At 40.6% G+C, this 20,447-nt stretch overlaps 1 protein-coding gene across 2 annotated transcripts in view; it reads left to right on the top strand.

Annotated features, from left to right (window-relative positions):
* The first annotated feature begins 6,381 nt into the window (after positions 1 to 6,381).
* The window catches only part of LOC133535139 (caveolin-2-like), a 28,076-nt gene continuing 14,010 nt past the window's right edge, over positions 6,382 to 20,447 (top strand). The window contains exons 1-2 of one of the 2 annotated variants that reach the window (XM_061874659.1): positions 6,382 to 6,397; positions 8,092 to 8,385. In XM_061874659.1, coding sequence (XP_061730643.1) covers positions 8,155 to 8,385 — 231 coding nt within the window. In that variant the 5' untranslated portion in view covers positions 6,382 to 6,397; positions 8,092 to 8,154. Of the gene's footprint in view, positions 6,398 to 8,010; positions 8,386 to 20,447 lie in introns of those variants that run through there. The other variant, XM_061874658.1, reaches the window with a different exon arrangement.

A 20,447-nucleotide genomic window follows, 5' to 3' on the forward strand; every position in this document is an offset into this window, starting at 1 on the left:
AGATCATCAGAAAAATTATTGTGGGATCTTAGAAAGTCCGTTGTGATATTTTCTTAAAGCTGTGAGATCTTCATAAAAACTGTAATAGGGTTGTCCCGATAACAATATTTTTGAACCGGTACCAAAATGTATTTCGATACTTTTTGGTGCTTTTCAAAATAAGGGGGACTACACAAAATGGCATTATTGGCTTTATTTTAACAAAAAAAAAATCTTAGGGTACATTAAACCTATGTTTCTTATTGCAAGTTTGTCCTTAAATAAAATAGTGAACATATTAGACAACTTGTCTTGTATTAGTAAGTAAGCAAACAAAGGCTCCTAATTGGTCTGCTGACATATGGAATAACATATTGTGTCATTTCTCATTCTATTTTGTTAAAATTATGAGGGACAAGCTGTAAAAATGAATTATTAATTCATTTGTTCGTTTACTGTTAATATCAGGTTATTTTCCATTCCAACATGTTTTATCTACTCTTCTGTTAAAATGTAATAATCACTTATTCTTCTGTTGTTTGGACACTTTACATTAGTTTTGGATGATACCACAAATTGAGGTATCGATCCGATACCAAGTAGTTACAGGATCATACATTGGTCATATTAGGGACATATTTCCTGAGTTTATAAACATAAGAGGAATTTTTTTAAAAAGGAAAAAGGATTTTGTGTTGACAAAACATATAGAAATAATCATAGTAGTATCGCAAGTAGTACGTAATATCTGAAGAGCATGGAAAAAAGCATTTCACTGTGGTGTACTCTGCATGTGACGAATAAGACCTTGAACCTTGAACTATAAACGCTACTGTACTTGGTATCATTACAGTGGATGTCAGGTGTATCCACCCATAGCGTTTTTTTACATTCAGAGTGCCAGCTTGCTGTTAGCGGTTAGCTATCGTATCCTCCTACGGTGAACTGCAAAAACAGAACTCTAAGTAAGATTAAATATCTCAAATAAGGGAGATTTTTGCTTATTTTCTGTCTGATAAGATCATTCTTCTCACTAAGCAGATTTTATGTTAGAGTGCTTTGCTTGTTTTAAGTGTCTTGCCCCTAAATGATCTCAGTAAGATATTACAGCTTGTTGCTGAGATGTAATGACCTATATTGAGTAAAACATGCTTGAAACTAGAATATCAAGTGTTGCAATGCCCGATTGTAGCTGAGATAGGTGCCAGCGACCCCCGCGACCCCTAAAGGGGATAAGCGGTAGGAAATGGATGGATGGATGGAAAGCTGTGTCATCAACACTCACAAGTATAAAACTACTTTTTTAAAGTCATCATTTCTTATTTCAAGCATGAAAAAAAAATCATGATTCTAAGCGCATATCATTATGTTAAGATAAAGGCACTAGCATTTACTTATTTAAGAATATTTTTCAATATATTGAGCAAAAAAGTCAAAAAAAATTTTGTACCAAAAAAAAGTGCACTTGTTATTAGTGAGAATATACTCTTTTTAAGGTATTTTTGGGTTCATTGAGGTTAGCTAATTTAATTTGTTTTGGGCAGTCTTGACGAGCCAAATTTTCTTGTTCTATTGGCAGATAATTTTGCTTAGTTCAAGTAAAATACCCCTCATTTTTGTATTATTTTTCTCGTTTTTGAACACTGACTTGTTGCAGTGTGGGGTCTGAAAGTACCGACAGCCTACAAAACCAGGCCATACAGGACCTTAATTTAAAAATATTTTTCAACATATTGAGCAAAAAAGTCAGATTTTTTTTTTTCTACCAAGAAAAGGGCACTTGTTATTAGTGAGAATATACTTATTTTAAGGTATTTTGGGTTTATTGAGGTTAGCTAATTTTACCTGTTTTGGAAAGTCCTGACAAGCCAAATTTTCTTGTTCTATTGGCAGATAATTTTGCTTAGTTCAAGTAAAATATGCCTCATTTTTGTAATTTTTTTCTTGTTTTTGAACACTGACTTTTTGTAGTGTGTGTAGTGAAGCATGTTTAGCTATTCCTCGTCCTGCAGGGATGATACTTATAAGAAACATACTTTATTTGTCGCCATGGAGGCGGGGATTAGTGATTTAGAAGTAGCTAAAACACTGCAGACTGCGGATAGACGTTCGCCGCTAGTTAGCTAGCCATGTTTTAAAGCACCACTTCCTGAGGGTGTTTCAGTGTTATAACTTTACCTTTATCCTTAGTTTTTTGGTCAAAATGCGTCTCCATTTTCTGTGTCTGTTTGTAAGTACTCCTTAATTTTGCGCTGCCGAACATGCTCCTCCGCTCGGAAACCAGAAATGTCATGGCGTGACGACGCGGGTACTGGTACTTTTCAAAAACAGAATAGTACCGTTTTTGATTCATTATTAGCGGTATACCGTACAACCCTAATTTGTAGTGACATCTTGAAAAAGTCACTGTTATGAGATCTTCATAGTTGTGAGATCTTCAAAAATACAGTTTTTTGTGAGATCTTCATAAGGTCATAGAGTTGTTGTGACATATTTATAAAGTTATGACGTTAGTTGTGAAATCTTCATGAAGTCAAAGTTTGATGTGAACTCTTAAGACATTTGCGAAATCTTCATAAAGGTATTGTGAAATCTTCAAGTTATAAGGTTGTTGTCATAACGTCATACCGTTGTGAGATTTTAAAGTCATAAAGCTGTGAGCTCTTCAAGAAGCCATACAGTTTGATGTGAGATTTTCATAAAGTTTGTTGTGAGATCGTCATTGTGAGATCTTCATGAAGTTGTGAGCTCTTCATAAAGTCATAAAGTTTGTTGTGAGATCTTAAAAAAGTCAGAAAGTTGTAAGATCTTCGTAAAGTTGTTGTGAGATATTAATAAAGTTGTGTGAGATCTTCCTAGAGACATAAAGTTTGTTGTGAAATCTTCATAAAGTCATAAAGTTTGTTGTGAGATCTTCAATACATCATGAAGTTTATTAGTTTGGTCATTGAGCTCAGCTTTGATTTTCAGTTCCCAGCAGACATCTTGCAAGTGTCTGTCTATACAGCCTCTAAGGACACGATATGGATATCATTATTATTATTATTATTGTTATTATCATTATTACTTTAAATGTCTACCATCCTTGAGAATGTGGTCAGCACCACCTGTGCTCTGTGGACCAGCCAGGTTGGATAGATAGTGTTCTAATAGAGTTCGGTTGGGGTTTGTTATGGTTAAGTTTGGTCCTATTAGGGTTAGATTTTATTAAGGTTAAGTTAGATTTGATCAGGGTTAGGTTACATTTTATTAGGGTTAATTTAGGTTTTATTTGGGTTCGGTTAGGTTTCATTACGGTTAGGTTAGGTTTTATTGGGGTTAAGTTATATTTTATTAGGGTTAGGTTAGGTGTTATTAGCGTTAGGTTAGGTTTTATTACGGTTAGGTTAGGTTTTTTTGGGGTTAAGTTAGATTTTATTAGGGTTGGGTAGGTTTTATCACGGTTAGGTTAGGTTTTATTAGGGTTATCATCATCATCAGCCGTTGTCAGTCCGCTGCTGGATGAAAGCCTCAGCATGTTTCTGCCATTTGGCGTACTTTTCATGCTGGTTATTAGGGTTAAGTTAGGTTTTATTAGGGTTTAGTTACATTTTATTAGGGTTAAGTTAGGTTTTAGTATGGTTTGGTTAGATTTTAAAAGGGTTATGTTATAAAAACACCTGAGCGTCTAATTGAAGGCTCCATCTTTCCTAAAGAATCTTCACTTCATCATCACGACTTTTAGCCTTCACTTCAATTACAGTTAAAAACTAACAAAAAACAAGTGATTACATTTTTCACATTAGCATAATCACACTTTTGCATTTTGTTTTATCGCGTTTAATCGCAGTTAATTAATGGAAGGCATAGTTTAAAAATGTCACGGTCGGGATTTTGTTCTCCCAGGGATCCAAAGGACGATTCGGACAGGACTTGCAGGTAAGGGCTTGATTTAATGGAAAAAATAACAGCACTGGTACAAAACAGACAGAAACCAATGAAAGAATAGCGTGCCGAACGCACCGGAAGCTAAGGCTAACACTTAGCATTGACTTAAGACTACTAACAGAGGCTAAGGGAGGAGATTAACTTACGTGGCAGTCGCGTGGTGCAAAACAAAGAAGCTAGACCGACTCACTGGCAAAGGCAGGCTTAAATAATAATCTCAATGATGACAAACAGGTGTGCGTCGGGAACACAAGCGGCAGGTGAAAATAATAAGTAACCATAGAAACCAACTGAGAAGTGCACACACAGGAACCAAATGAGTCCAAAACCAACAGAAAGCACAAAAAGACTCCAAAATCTAAATCAAAATATGTTCCGGGCAGCGGATCATAACAAAATAGCTTTAAAAAAGACCCTGTGGTGGACACTGGGGCCTGAGATTCACACCCAATAGATCTCATGTGGGGGCGTGGCCTCTGTGCATCTTCCAGAAACTACTTATGTCAGCAGTCTTGGAGTAAAGACGTGTTTTGACCTGATCCCTGACGTGTATCAACACACCTTTCAGGTAACCACCCACTGTTAAGGTAAAACAACATGTGCGCTCATAACAAATTACACAATGAATCTGTGATTATACATGATGGACTTTTTTCGTGTTTGATGTGATCATATTGTGTGGGCCCAACACAGCACATGATCTGCTTGTATGCTAATGTGGACATGTGTTTATTGATATTGAGCAATTGCCATGGCAACGCATTTTTCAGGATTAAGTGAACAAGAGGTGAGGAAAATGTACGTCATTTGGATTTCAATGTATTTCTAATTCTCAATACTTTACAACAGAAGTGTCCAATGTATATGTATAAATTGAATTTAATTGAATTATTTTTATATAGCGCTTTTCTCTAGTGACTCAAAGAACTCAATATCTAAGGTACATTTTTAAACCAGTCTCTTGCTCAAGGACACAACGGCAGTGACTAGGTTGGTAGAAGCAGGGATCGAACCTGGAACCCTCAAGTTGCTGACACGGCCACTCTACCAACCGAACTATACATGTATGTATGTACTGTATGTATGTATATATATATATATATATTTCTTTCTCTCTCTCTCTATATATATATATACTGTATATATACACACATATATATGTATTTATATATGTATGTATGTATGTATGCATGTATGTGTATATGTACATATATACATTTCAATATAGCAGTGATTAAAAATCCCTCATTGACATTATCATTAGACATTTATAAAAATAAAAATAAAAAGAACCATAGTGTCACAGTGGCTTACACTTGCATCACATCTCATAAGCTTGACAACACACTGTGTCCAATGTTTTCACGAAGACAAAATAAGTCATATTTTTGGTTCGTTTAATAGTGAAAACTAATTTACATATTGCAATCAGTTGCTAAAACATTTTCCTTTACAATTATAAAAGCTTTTAAAAAAAATCTACTACTCTGCTAGCATGTCAGCAGACGGGTAGATCCTGCTGAAATCTTATGTATTGAATGAATACAGAATAATTTTGAATCGGAAAAATATCGTTTTTGAATCGAGAATCGCGTTGAATCAAAAAAATCGATTTATATATATATATATATATATATATATATATATATATATAGGTTGATTGGCAACACTAAATTGGCCCTAGTGTGTGAATGTGAGTGTGAATGTTGTGTGTCTATCTGTGTTGGCCCTGCGATGAGGTGGCGACTTGTCCAGGGTGTACCCCGCCTTCCGCCCGATTGTAGCTGAGATAGGCGCCAGCGCCCCCCGCGACCCCGAAAGGGAATAAGCGGTAGAAAATGGATGGATGGATATATATATATATATATATATATATATATATATATATATATATATATATATATATATATATATATATATATATATATATATATATAGGTATATATGTATATATATAAATACATATATATGTATTTATACATGTATATATGTATGTATATATGTACATATATACGTACACACACACATATATATATATATATATATATATATACATATATATATATATATATATATATATATACATATATGTATGTATATATATATGTATATATATATATATATATATATATATATATATATATATATATATATATATATATATACATATATATATATATATATATATATATATATATATATGTGTGTTTATATATGTATGTATATACATACATGTTTTTAATTATTATTATAGGCATCCGTTCGTCAGTAGTGATGATGGGTTACGCCTGGGGGTGTTCTTCCTCCCACCGTCGAAGCTGGCGCCAATCGAGTGGAACTTAAGACTGCCAGCTTCGGTGTTGTTTCCTCCCTTTAGGGAGAAGGCTGGAGTAACCTCGCCGTGACGCAAGCCTGGGCAGAAAGTATGGAGATCCTGAGATGCCCAGTCATCAAGATCCTGCCTTGACGATGTGGCCCAGAGGAAAGCAAGGTAATACATCTGGCATCGGCTTGGTTGCAGGAGTTGCCGGCAGGGGGTCAGCAATGACACCCAGCCTCCCCAGGGGCTCCACTCCGGATTTTCTGTCTGGGTTTACTCCCATAGCCTTTCCTTCACCCAAAAGTACCACAAGGCAGTGGGTGGGGGTGAGGAAGGATGACGACTATTTGACCCATAGGTGGGGCAGTGGTTGGCGGATGCCAGGGCGTGTCCACACACCGGTGGGCCTGCACACCTTCGCCTCTGGGGCCCACTGCTGCTCCGAGTTCCCCTACAGTTTAGCTTGACATCGCGAGGTCCCAGTTGCCGTGTGTGGCCGCGAGGAGGCACTGTAGGAGTCTTGGTGGTGGAGATGTTGTGTAACAGCAAGAGGAGGCTTAGGCGCTTAGCTCCTCTTTTCACCCCCTGTAAGGAGGGCTAGCCAGTGGCAGTAGCTGAAAGCACACAGTAGCAGGCAGAAGCAGCATGCAACATGCGCTAAATACAAGCACTTTTCCGCAGTGCTACTGCTCTGACGCATCACACACACCCTGTTTTATAACCAACACACACATATACATGTATATATACATATATATATATATATATATATATATATATATATAAATAAATACATATATATGTATATGTATATATAAATACATATATATATAAATATACATATATATGTATATATATATATATATATATATGTATATATAAATATACATATATATGTGCAAGTATATTATATTTAATATATATTAATATATAATATATACGTCCATATATATGTATATTTATATATACATATATATGGATAATGGATATAGATTTTAATAATTATTATATTTGGTTTTGAAGAGGATGTGAAAGTTAAAATCCTACCTTTTTTACTTCCGTGACAACTGATGACTCAATCAAAGTTTACCTATATAGTCCTTATTCACAAATGTCTCGAAGGGCTGCACGAGCCACAATGACATTCTTGGCTCAGATCCCACATCAGGGCAGGACAAAAAACTCAACCCTCTGGGAACAACGTGAAACCCCCCGCTTCCTGTTTTGGCTTGTCTTAATGTTACTTGACCTCTGCTCTTAGCGCTGGTTCCCTCACCTGTCCCTGATGAACAATCAGGAGCTTTCTTAGGCCCAGCGCTGGTTCGTTGCGTGATGGTGATGAATATTGGATGGTGATGAGTATTTATTGAGTATGTCATAGTCAGTTCCATATCATGCATGCAGTACATATACACATACATATAGCTAGAGAACAATCTAGTGCTCAATAACAAAATTATATATATATATATATATATATATATATATACATATATGTAGGTGTGGGAAAAAAATCACAAGACTACTTCATCTCTACAGATCTGTTTCATGAGGGGTTCCCTCAATCATCAGGAGATATATACATATATATATATATATATATATATATGTAAAGATTATTTGATATTTCTTAAAACTATTAATGTCAATTCAGCTTTATGATATAGAATGTCACCATCTGTGTGGCACTCCCACTTTAGTCACTTAATATTATCAAGTGGGTATAGTGTGTGTGTGTGTGTGTGTGTGTGTGTGTGTGTGTGTGTGTGTGGTATTTATAACCCTCTCAGCACAGCAAAGTGATCTGTAAATACCATCCAGGCCAGCGCAGCCTTCCAAATATAACTAAACTAACTTTTCTGCAGGCGGCTGAAGGGGCCCCACTCGGAGACTCTGCAGTCTGGACTGTGTTGGTCTCACTTGTTTAAATGGACTTCCAGAAGGAGAGGGGCAATCTGGAGGAAGTGGAGATTGACCTGGAGGATTCCAGTGACGCGGAGGATCTCGACGACGGGGAGCGAGCGGAGGCGCCATGGAGGACCCGCCCTGACCTGCGGGACGAAGAGGAAAACATTGATACGTCTTCTTTGGTGGATATCAGCGATACCAAACCTCTGCTCAATATCAGAGACCCTCGAGGGATCAACGACTGCCTCAAGGTAGCACATGCAACCATGCTAACGTGCTAACACCGCTAAAAGGTCCTTTTAGTTAACTTGACAAAAACAGCACACATGATCAAAATTGTTTGCATTCTTTTTCCTGCTCACTCATTTGTTGCTAGGCAGACTATGAGGGCATGCCCACTACTCTGTCTGTTGCTACTCTGCATGAACTACAAAATGGTATAAAATAAAAACAGCGCCATACAGAGATTTAAAGGGGAACATTAGCACATGGTTAAAACCAATAAAAATCAGGTCCCAGTGACTTATTTTATTTTTCGAAGTTTTTCTCAAAATTTTACCCATGACGCAATATCCCGAAAAACGGCTTCAAAATGCCTGATTTACACCATCGCTATATCCACCCGTCTATTGTCCTGTGACGTCACTGCGTGAAGCCACCAGAAACAAACATGGCGGATAGTACAGAAAGGTATAGCATAGTAGCTCGGATTCAGACTCGGACTTCAGCGGCGCAAGCGATTCAACAGATTACGCATGTATTGAAACAGATGGTTGGAGTGTTGAGGCTTGTACCGAAAAAGAAAATTAAAGAAGAAACAGAAGCTTTTGAGCCATATCACGACAGACAGCGGCACGGGAGGAAGCGCGGACGAATTCGGCGATCGCCTTCTAACCAACGATTGATCGGTATGTGTTTGTTTGGCATTAAATGTGGGTGGAGGGAAAAGGCTGGATGCAAATATAGCTACAAATCAGGAATAATGATGCAATATGTACATACAGCTAGCCTAAATAGCATGTTAGCATTGATTAGCTTGCAGTCCTGCTGTGACCAAATATGTCTGATTATCACATAAGTCAATAACATCAACAAAACTCACCTTTGTGATTTGACTTTATCGCTGGAAATGCATCTGCTTTGAGTGTCGCAGGATATCCACACATTCTTGCCATCTCTGTGCCATCTCTGTCGTAGCATAGCTGTCGTCGGGACAGTGTGCAGAACAAACGAGGGACTTTCGGATCTTTTGACCACTGGTGCAACTTCAAACCGTCTCTGTTCGTGTTGTTACACCCTCCGACAACACACAGACGAGGCATGATGTCTCCAAGGTACGGAAAACAGTGGAAAAAACGGAAAATAACAGAGCTGATTTGACTTGGTGTGTGTAATGTGTTTGAGAAAACGGTGGGTCACTTCACGACGTGACGTCACAGGTGAAAGGACATTGTTCCGACAGGCGAACAATTGAAAGGCGTTTAAACCGCCAAATTCACCCTTTTAGAGTTCGAAATTGGTTAAAAAAACATATGGTCTTTTTTCTGAAACATCAAGGTATACTGCATATTGACACACTTTTTTTTTGAAAAGCAAATTTAATTTGGTGCATGTTTTCTACAAAAAAACAATGGGAAAGATTTTTGATTACAAAATAACTTAGTGACCACAATCAAAACATAACTTTACAAATCTTCCTATCCACCACCGGATTCAAACCCAGTACCTTTGGTTCTAAGACCAGGCCCCACGGGGGACAGTGAGAATGTCTTGGAACATTTGCCATTACATTGTTGTCACTGACAGAGCAGGAAGGTGCAAGGAATATCTTTGGAGTAAAATTTCATGACAAGCGACCTGTCATTCATTAATGGACATTTTAAAGTTAAAGTTAAAGTACAACTTATACTCACACACACACTAGGTGTGGTGAAATTACTCTCTGCGTTTGACCCATTCGCTTGCTCCACTTCCTGAGAGGTGAGCGGAGCAGTGAGCAGCAGCGGTGGCCGCGCCCTGGAATCATTTTGGTGATTTAACCTCCAATTCCAAACCTTGATGCTGAGTGCCAAGCAGGGAGGTAATGGGTCCCATTTTTATAGTCTTTGGTATAACTTGGCCGGGGTTTGAACTCACGACCTACCGATATCTGGGCGGACACTCTAACCACAAGGCCACTGAGCAGGTTTGAGCAGGTATTCGGAGGGGTTTTGTTCATTTGTGCGTGACAATTTACTGTTTGACTTGTTGCTAGGCAGAATATGAGGTTAAGCCAGCCACACCCACCAGCTGTCTGTCACTAACAGAGGTGGGGGGAGAGGGGCCAAGGGGCGTATGAACAGCCTTTAAAAATAAAAATAAAAACTCGCCTCTTCTCTTGTAGACCAGCGTTACTTTTTGACTATCGCGATTACTTCCACCACGCCAATGAGCGACTGCAGAGGTCGTGTGAGAGTGAAAATGAAACAAAGGACACGAGAGATAGACTGACCCTGGATGATGAATGATCAAACTGCTTCCAATTAAATTGCATATTATCCATAAAATGAGTATAGACCCACATAGCTGCATGTAATTTATTGGGTTACATGAAAAGGTTATTAAAAAAAAAAAACATAAAAATCCACATCTCTGCATGCAAGTGGACTAACAGTCTTTTTTACTCATTGTATTCCTTTTATTTGTGTCATTAATAAAAGTAATGGGTTTTATGCTTGGATATTGTATTTCTCTTTGCTTTGTCGTGTTTAATGTGTAAATAAAAGTCTGTGTTCAGAGGAAGCACGCTGTTGCAGTAGTTAGCCCTTGTGCCTCACAGCGAGAAGGTCCTGGGTTCGATCCCCGGACTTGGGGTCTTTCTGTGGGGATTTCCCCCGTGACTGCATGGCTTCAACCCACCTCCAAAGACATGCACCTGGGGATAAGTTGATTGGGAACACTAAATTGGCCCTAGTGTGTGATTGTGAGTGTGAATCTTGTCTGCCCTGTGATGAGGTGGCGACTTGTCCAGGGTGTACGACGCCTTCCGCCCAAGTGGCACAATGAGGAAAAGGGATGGATGGATGGATGGATGACTGGGCAGGGCGCCAAGGGAGGCGTAAAACAGGGGTGTCAAACTCCTTACAGATCGGGGGCCACATGGAGAAAAATCTACTTAAGTTGGACGGAGGGGTAAAATCACGGCACGATAACTTAAAAATAAAGACAACTTTAGATTTTTTTCTTTGTTTAAAAATAGAACAAGCACACTCTGAAAATGTACAAATCATAATGTTGTTGGGGTTGTTTTACACTTCCATGTTGTGGTTAATAGTATTCTATCTTTAAATTGTCGTTATTTGTACTTTTTGAATAAATTATGTGATAATGTTAATCAGTCGAGTCAATGGTGATAATTTTCAATCCATCTAGAAAAAAAAATATCAAAATCAAATTACAGGATGTTATTTATGTAGTTTGTTCACTTTCCTCAACTGGTGCACTAACATCATGTGTTTTTGTTTTTTTTTTACATATGTAGTATAATCTACAAAGATATTGCAACATCTAGTGGACACATTTAGCACAGCAGTTTCTTTCATTTAAAAAATGTCGGCTCATTTTATACTTCACAAACTCATCCTGCGGGGCGGATCCAGCTCACGGGCCATACGTTTGACACCCTTGGCGTAAAACAATTAGCCTCTGGTCACTACTCAGCATTAACTACAAAGTAGTATGATTGAAACAAGAACAGCCTCATCATTTTGTACAAGTTTTTTGTGGGACACATTAAATCGGCCCGCAAATATATATATATATATATATATATATATATATATATATATTTATTTATATATATATATATATATATATATATATATATATATATATATATATATATATATATATATATATATATATATATATAAATATATATATATATATATATATATCCATCCGTCCATCCATCCTCGTCCGCTTATCCGAGGTTGGGTCGCGGGGGCAGCAGCCTAAGCAGGGAAGCCCAAACTTCCCTCTCCCCAGCCATTTTGTCTAGCTCTTCCCGGGGGATCCCGAGGCGTTCCCAAGCCAGCCGGGAGACATAGTCTTCCCAACGTGTCCTGGGTCTTCCCCGTGGCCTCCTACCGGTTGGACGTGCCCAAAACACCTCCCTCGGGAGGCGTTCGGGTGGCATCCTGACCAGATGCCCAAACCACCTCATCTGGCTCCTCTCGATGTGGAGGAGCAGCGCCTTTACTTTGAGTTCCTCCCAGATGGCAGAGCTTCTCACCCTATCTCAAAGGGAGAGCCCCGCCCCTGGGCGGAGGAAACTCATTTGGGCCGCTTGTACCCGTGATCTTATCCTTTCGGCCATGACCCAAAGCTCATGACCATAGGTGAGGATGGGAACGTAGATCGACCGGTAAATTGAGAGCTTTGCCTTCTGGCTCAGCTCCTTCTTCACCACAACGGATCGGTACAACGTCCGCATTACTGAATACGCCGCACCGATCTGCCTATCGAGCTCACGATTCACTCTTCCCTCACTCGTGAACAAGACTCCTATGTACTTGAACTCCTCCACTTGGGGCAGGGTCTCCTCCTCAACCAGGAGATGGCATTCAACCCTTTTGGATGTGCTGATTCTCATTCCGGTCGCTTCACACTCGGCTGTGAACCGATCCAGTGAGAGCTGAAGATCCCGGCCAGATGAAGCCATTAGGACCACAACATCTGCAAAAAGCAGAGACCTAATCCCGCGGCCACCAAACCGTAACCCCTCAACGCCTTGACTGCGCCTAGAAATTCTGTCCATAAAAGTTATGAACAGAATCGGTGACAAAGGACAGCCTTGGCGGAGTTTCACCCTCACTGGAAATGTGTTCGACTTACTGCCGGCAATGCGGACCAAGCTCTGACACTGATCGTACAGGGAGCGGACCGCCACAATAAGACAGTCCGATACCCCGTACTCTCTGAGCACTCCCCATAGGACTTCCAGAGGGACACGGTCGAATGCCTTCTCCAAGTCCACAAAGCTCATGTAGACTGGTTGGGCAAACTCCCATGCACCCTGAAGAACCCTGCTGAGATTATAGAGCTGGTCCACAGTTCCACGACGAAAATCACACTGTTCCTCCTGAATCCGAGGGTCGACTATCCGGCGTAGCCTCCTCTCTAGTACACCTGAATATACCTTACCGGGAAGGCTGAGGAATATGATCCCACGATAGTTGGAACACACCCTCCGGTCCCCTTTCTTAAAGAGAGGAACCACCAGCCCTGTCAGCCAATCCAGAGGTACCGCCCCCGATGTCTACGGGATCTTGTCAACCAAGACAGCCCCACAGCATCCAGCGCCTTAAGGAACTCCGGGCGGATCTTTTCCATACCTGTGGCCTTGTCACCGAGGAGCTTTTTAAGTACCTCAGCAACCTCAGCTCCAGAAATAGGAGAACCCACCACAGATTCCCCAGTCACTGCTTCCTCATAGGAAGACGTGTTGGTGGGATTGAGGAGATCTTCGAAGTATTTCTTCCACCTATCCACAACATCCGCAGTTGAGGTCAGCAGAAAACCATCCGCACCATACAAAGTGTTGATAGTGCACTGCTTCCCCTTCCTGAGGTGGCGGATGGAGGTCCAGAATTGCTTCAAAGCCGTCCGGAAGTCGTTTTCCATGGCTTCCCCGAACTCCTCCCATGTCCGAGTTTTTGCCTCCGCGACCGCTGAAGCTGCACACCGCTTGGCCTGTCGGTACCCGTACACTGCCTCCGGAGTCCTATGAGCCAAAAGAACCTGATAGGACTCCTTCAGCTTTACGGCATCCCTCACCGCTAGTGTCCACCAACGGGTTTTAGGATTACCGCCCCGACAGGCACCAACTACCTTGCGGCCACAGCTCCGATCAGCCGCCTCGACAAGGTACGGAACATGGTCCTCTCGGACTCAATGTCCAGCACCTTCCTCGTGACATGTTCAAAGATCTTCCGGAGGTGGGAATTTAAACTTTCTCTAACAGGGGACTCTGCCAGACGTTCCCAGCAGACCCTCACAATGCGTTTGGGCTTGCCAGGTCTGTCCGGCATCCTCCCCCACCATCGCAGCACACTCACCACCAGGTGGTGATCGGTAGAAAGCTCCGCCCCTCTCTTCACCCGAGTGTCCAAAGCATGAGGCCGCAAATCCGATGACGACACTACAAATTCGATCATGGAACTGCGGCCTAGGGTGTCCTGGTGCCAAGTGCACATATGGACACCCTTATGTTTGAACATGGTGTTTGTTATGGACAAACTGTGACGAGCACAAAAGTCCAATAACAAAACACCACTCGGGTTCAGATCCGGGCGGCCATTCTTCCCAATCACGCCTCTGCAGGTTTCACTGTCGTTGCCAACATGAGCGTTGAAGTCCCCCATTAGGACAAGGGAATCACCCAGGGGTGCACTTTCCAGTACTCCCTCGAGTGAACCCAAAAAGGGTGGGTACTCTGAACTGCTGTTTGGTGCGTAAGCACAAACAACAGTCAGGACCCGTACCCCCACCCGAAGGCGGAGGGAGGCTACCCTTTCGTCCACCGGGTTGAACTCCAACGTGCAGGCTTTGAGCCGGGGGGGCAACAAGAATTGCCACCCCAGCCCGTCGCCTCTCACTGTCTGCAACGCCAGAGTGGAAGAGAGTCCAGCCCCTCTCGAGAGAAGTGGTTCCAGAGCCCTAACTGTGCGTCGAAGTGAGTCCGACTATATCCAGCCAAAACTTCTCCAATTCGCGCACTAGCTCAGGCTCCTTCCCCTCCAGTGAGGTGACGTTCCACGTCCCAAGAGCTAGCTTCTGTAGCTGAGGATCGGACCGCCAAGTGCCCTGCCTTCGGCTCCCGCCCAGCTCACATCCCACCCGACCTCTATGGCCCCTGCTATGGGTGGTGAGCCCATTGGAGGGGTGACCCACGTTGCCTCTTCGGCCTGTGCCCGGCTGGGCCCCATGGGAACAGGCCCGGCCACCAGGCGCTCGCCATCGTGCCCCAACTCCGGGCCTGGCTCCAGGGGGGGGGGGCCCGGTGACCCGCGTCCGGGCGAGGGAAATCTGGGTTCACAATTTGTCTTCTTCATAAAGGTCTTTGAGCTGCTCTTTGTCTGATCCCTCACCTAGGACCCGTTTGCCTTGGGAGACCCTACCCGGGGGCATAAAACCCCCGGACAACGTAGCTCCTAGGATCATTGGGACATGCAAACTCCTCTACCACGTTAAGGTGTCAGCTCAGAGAGGAGTATATATATATATATATATCCATCCATCCATTTTCTACCGCTTATTCCCTTTTGGGGTCGCGGGGGGCGCTGGCGCCTATCTCAGCTACAATCGGGCGGAAGGCGGGGTACACCCTGGACAAGTCGCCACCTCATCGCAGGGCCAACACAGATAGACAGACAACATTCACACTCACATTCACACACTAGGGCCAATTTAGTGTTGCCAATCAACCTATCCCCAGGTGCATGTCTTTGGAAGTGGGAGGAAGCCGGAGTACCCGGAGGGAACCCACGCATTCACGGGGAGAACATGCAAACTCCACACAGAAAGATCCCGAGCCTGGATTTGAACCCAGGACTGCAGGACCTTCGTATTGTGAGGCAGATGCACTAACCCCTCTGCCACCGTGAAGCCATATATATATATATATATATATATATATATATATATATATATATATATATATATATATATATATATATATATATATATATATATATATATATATATATATTTATAAATATATATATATACAAACCCCGTTTCCATATGAGTTGGCAGATTTTGTTAGATGTAAACATAAACGGAATACAATGATTTGCAAATCATTTTAAATGATAAATGGGTTGTACTTGTATAGCGCTTTTCTACCTTGAAGGTACTCAAAGCGCTTTGACACTACTTCCACATTTACCCATTCACACACACATTCACACACTGATGGAGGGAGCTGCCATGCAAGGCGCCAACCAGCACCCATCAGGAGCAAGGGTAAAGTGTCTTGCTCAGGACACAACGGACGTGACGAGGTTGGTACTAGGTGGGACTGGAACCCGGGTCCCTCGGGTTGCGCACGGCCACTCTTCCACTGCGCTACGCCGTCCCATTTTCAACCCATATTCAGTTGAATATGCTACAAAGACAACATATTTGATGTTCAAACTGATAAACTTTTTTTTTTTGCAAAGAGTCATTAACTTTAGAATTTGATGCCAGCAACCCGTGACAAAGAAGTTGGCAAAGGTGGCAATAAATACTGATAAAGTTGAGGAATGCTCATCAAACACTTATTTGGAACATCCCACAGGTGTGCAGGCTAATTGGGAACAGGTGGGTGCCATAATTGGGTATAAAAACAGCTTCCCAAAAAATGCTCAGTCTTTCACAAGAAAGGATGGGGTGAGGTTCCTCCCTTTGTCCACAACTGCGTGAGCAAATAGTCAAACAGTTTAAGAACAACGTTTCTCAAAGTGCAATTGCAATAAATTTAGGAATTTCAACATATACGGTGCATAATATCATCAAATGGTTCAGAAAATCTGGTGAACGCACTCCATGTAAGCGGCATGGCCGGAAACCAACATTGAACGACCCTGACCTTCGATCCTTCAGAAGGCACTGTATCGAAAACCGACATCAATCTCTAAAGGATATCACCACATGGGCTTAGGAACACTTAAGAAAACCACTGTCACTAAATACAGTTTGTCGCTACATCTGTAAGTGCAAGTTAAAGCTCTACTATGCAAAGCGAAAGCCAATTATCAATAACATCCAGAAACGCCGCCGGCTTCTCTGGGCCCTTGATCATCTAAGATGGACTGATGCAAAGTGGAAATGTGTTCTGTGGTCTGACGAGTCCACATTTCAAATTGTTATCCGGACCAAAGGGGAAGCAAACCATCCAGACTGTTATCAACGCAAAGTTCAAAAGCCAGCATCTGTGATGGTATGGGGGTGCATTAGTGCCCAAGGCATGGGTAACTTAGACATCTGTGAAGGCACCATTAATGCTGAAAGGTACATACAGGTTTTGGAACAACATATGCTGCCATCTAAGCGCCGTCTTTTTCATGGTCGCCCCTGCTTATTTCAGCAAGACAATGCCAGGCCACATTCAGCACATGTTACAACAGCATGGCTTTGTAAAAAAAGAGTGCGGGTACTTTCCTGGCCCGCCTGCAGTCCTGAACTGTCTCCCATCGAAAATGTGTGGCGCATTATGAAGCGTGAAATACGACAGCGGAGACCCTGGACTGTTGAACAACTGAAGCTCTACATGAAACAAGAATGGGAAAGAATTCCATTTTCAAAGCTTCAACAATTAGTTTCCTCAGTTCCCAAACATTTATTGAGTGTTGTTAAAAGAAAATGTGATGTAACACAGTGGTGAACATGCCCTTTCCCAACTACTTTGTCACGTGTTGCTGCCATGAAATTATAAGTTAATTATTATTTGCAAAAAAAGAAAATAAAGTTTATGAGTTTGAAGATCAAATATGTTGTCTTTGTAGTGCATTCAATTGAATATGCGTTGAAAAGGATTTGCAAATCATTTCATTCCGTTTGTATTTACATCTAACACAATTTTCCAACTCATATGGAAACGGGGTTTGTATATATATATATATATATATATATATATATATATATATATATATATATTAGGGCTGCAAATCTTTGGGTGTCCCACGATTCGTTTCAATATATCAATTCTTGGGGTCGCGATTGGATTATAAATGGATTTGTTAGATTCAACGCGATTCTCGATTCAAAAATGATATATTTTTTATTTGATTCAAAATGATTCTGTATTCATTCAATACATAGGATTTCACCAGGATCTACCCCAGTCTGCTGACATGCTAGCAGAGTAGAAGATTTTTGTAAAAAGCTTTTATAATTGTAAAGGACAATGTTTTATCTACTGATTGCAATAATGTAAATTTGTTTTAACTATTAAACGAACCAAAAATAGGACTTATTTTATCTTTATGAAAATATTGGACACAGTGTGTTGTCAAGCTTATGGGATGCGATGCAAGTGTAAGCCACTGTGACACTATTGTTCTTTTTTTTTTAAACTTTTATACATTTGTAATGATAATGTCAATGAGGGAATTTTAATAACTGCTATGCTGAAATTATAACTTATATTGATACTGTTGTTGATAATCATTTTTGTTTAACTACTTTTGGTTTGTTCTGTGTCGTGTCTTCTCTCAATTGCTCTGTTTATTGCAGTTCTGAGTGTTGCTGGGTCAGGTTTTCATTGTTTTGGTGTGTATTGTTTTGTTGGATTGATAAAAAAAATAAAAAATACAATAAAAAAATCGATTTTTTAAAAAGGAGAATTGATTCTGAATCGCACAACGTGATAATCGCGATTCAAATTCGAATCTAATCTAATACGTTGAGCGATTCAGAATAGATTCTCATTTAAGAAAAATAAAAAAATAAAAAAATAAATCGCTTTTTTTTTTAATCAATCCAACAAAACAATACACAGCAATACCATAACAATGCAGTCCAATTCCAAAACCAAACCTGACCCAGCAACACTCAGACCTGCAATAAAGAGAGCAATTGAGAAGACACAAACATGACACAGAACAAACCAAAAGTAGTGAAACAAAAATGAATATTATCAACAACAGTATCAATATTAGTTATAATTTCAGCATAGCAGTGATTAAAAATCCCTCATTGACATTATCATTAGACATTTATAAAAATAAAAAAAGAACAATAGTGTCACAGTGGCTTACACTTGCATCGCATCTCATAAGCTTGACAACACACTGTGTCCAATATTTTCACAAGGATAAAATAAGTTGCAATCAGTTGATAAAACATTGTCCTTTACAATTATAAAAGCTTTTTAAAAAAAATCTACTAATCTGCTAGCATGTCAGCAGACTGGGGTAGACCCTGCTGAAATCCTACGTATTGAATGAATACAGAATTGTTTTGAATCGAAAAAATATCCTTTTTGAACCGAGAATCACGTTGAATCGAAAAAACCTATATATTATCGAATCCGGACCCCAAGAATCGATATTGAATCGAATCATGGGACACCTAAAGTTTCGCAGCCATATATATATATATATATATATATATATATATATATATATATATATATATATATATATATATATATATATATATATATATATATATATATATATATATCCATCCATCCATCCATCCATCATCTTGCGTATGATGTCACCCAGCGGCAGCATGTAGATGCTGAAGAGTACAGGGCCAAGGACCGAACCCTGGGGAACTCCACACGTTACCTTAACATAGTCCGAGGTCACCACTAGTTATGCGAATATAGTAATACACGTTGGCTCCAATGACGTTAGGATGAGACAATCAGAGATTACAAAGAGAAACATAGCCAGGGCTTCTAATCTCGCCAGAAAGATGTCCAGGCATCGAGTAATTGTCTCTGGCCCCCTGCCTGGGAGAGGCAATGATGAGAGATATAGCAGATTAGTCTCTCTTAACAAGTGGCTGGATAGCTTCTGCAGACAACAGGGATTTACGTTTATTGATAATTGGCCCTCTTTCTGGGGCAAACCTGGCTTGCTGAGGAGAGACGGCCTTCACCCTAACCAGGAAGGCGCTATCCTCTTGTCTCGGAACATAGACTTCGCATTGAGCCACATCTGACTAACTGCACTAGAGCAAGCCCGGTCACAGGCAATTACAGAGCCTGCTAGCCTGGGTATGGAGTCAGTTAAGTTAGAACTAGCCAGCGCCAGGCTGGATGATCCCTGTACACATAGCAATTTTCGTAGAATAATACACAACTCACAAAATGTTTTTTCTACTGTGTCTATGACTACGTCAGAGTTAGACATGCGTTCTACTGAGGTGGCAAATTATGATGCGTTCAGTTTATCGCAGCGCCAAGTAGACAATCTGAAAATTCCCATCATATCAATTCCTAGATATGGTTGTAATTATTTTAAGTACACTGCGCATAATAAACGCAACATTATTAATATTGCTACTACGGATAATTTTATCAACAATTCCTTAAAACAGCCCACTACCTATAATATGGGCTTTCTAAACATCAGATCTTTGTCTCCCAAAACGTTATTAGTCAATGAGGTCATTAGAGACAACAACCTTAACGTCATCGGTCTTAGCGAAACCTGGCTTAAACCAGACGACTTTTTTGCGATAAATGAGGCATCCCCTCCTAACTATACGAATGCGCATATTGCCCGTCACCTCAAAAGGGGAGGGGGTGTCGCACTAATATACAACGAAATAT

Source organism: Nerophis ophidion, linkage group LG16 (genome assembly GCF_033978795.1).
Source record: "Nerophis ophidion isolate RoL-2023_Sa linkage group LG16, RoL_Noph_v1.0, whole genome shotgun sequence".
Taxonomy (NCBI): domain Eukaryota; kingdom Metazoa; phylum Chordata; class Actinopteri; order Syngnathiformes; family Syngnathidae; genus Nerophis; species Nerophis ophidion.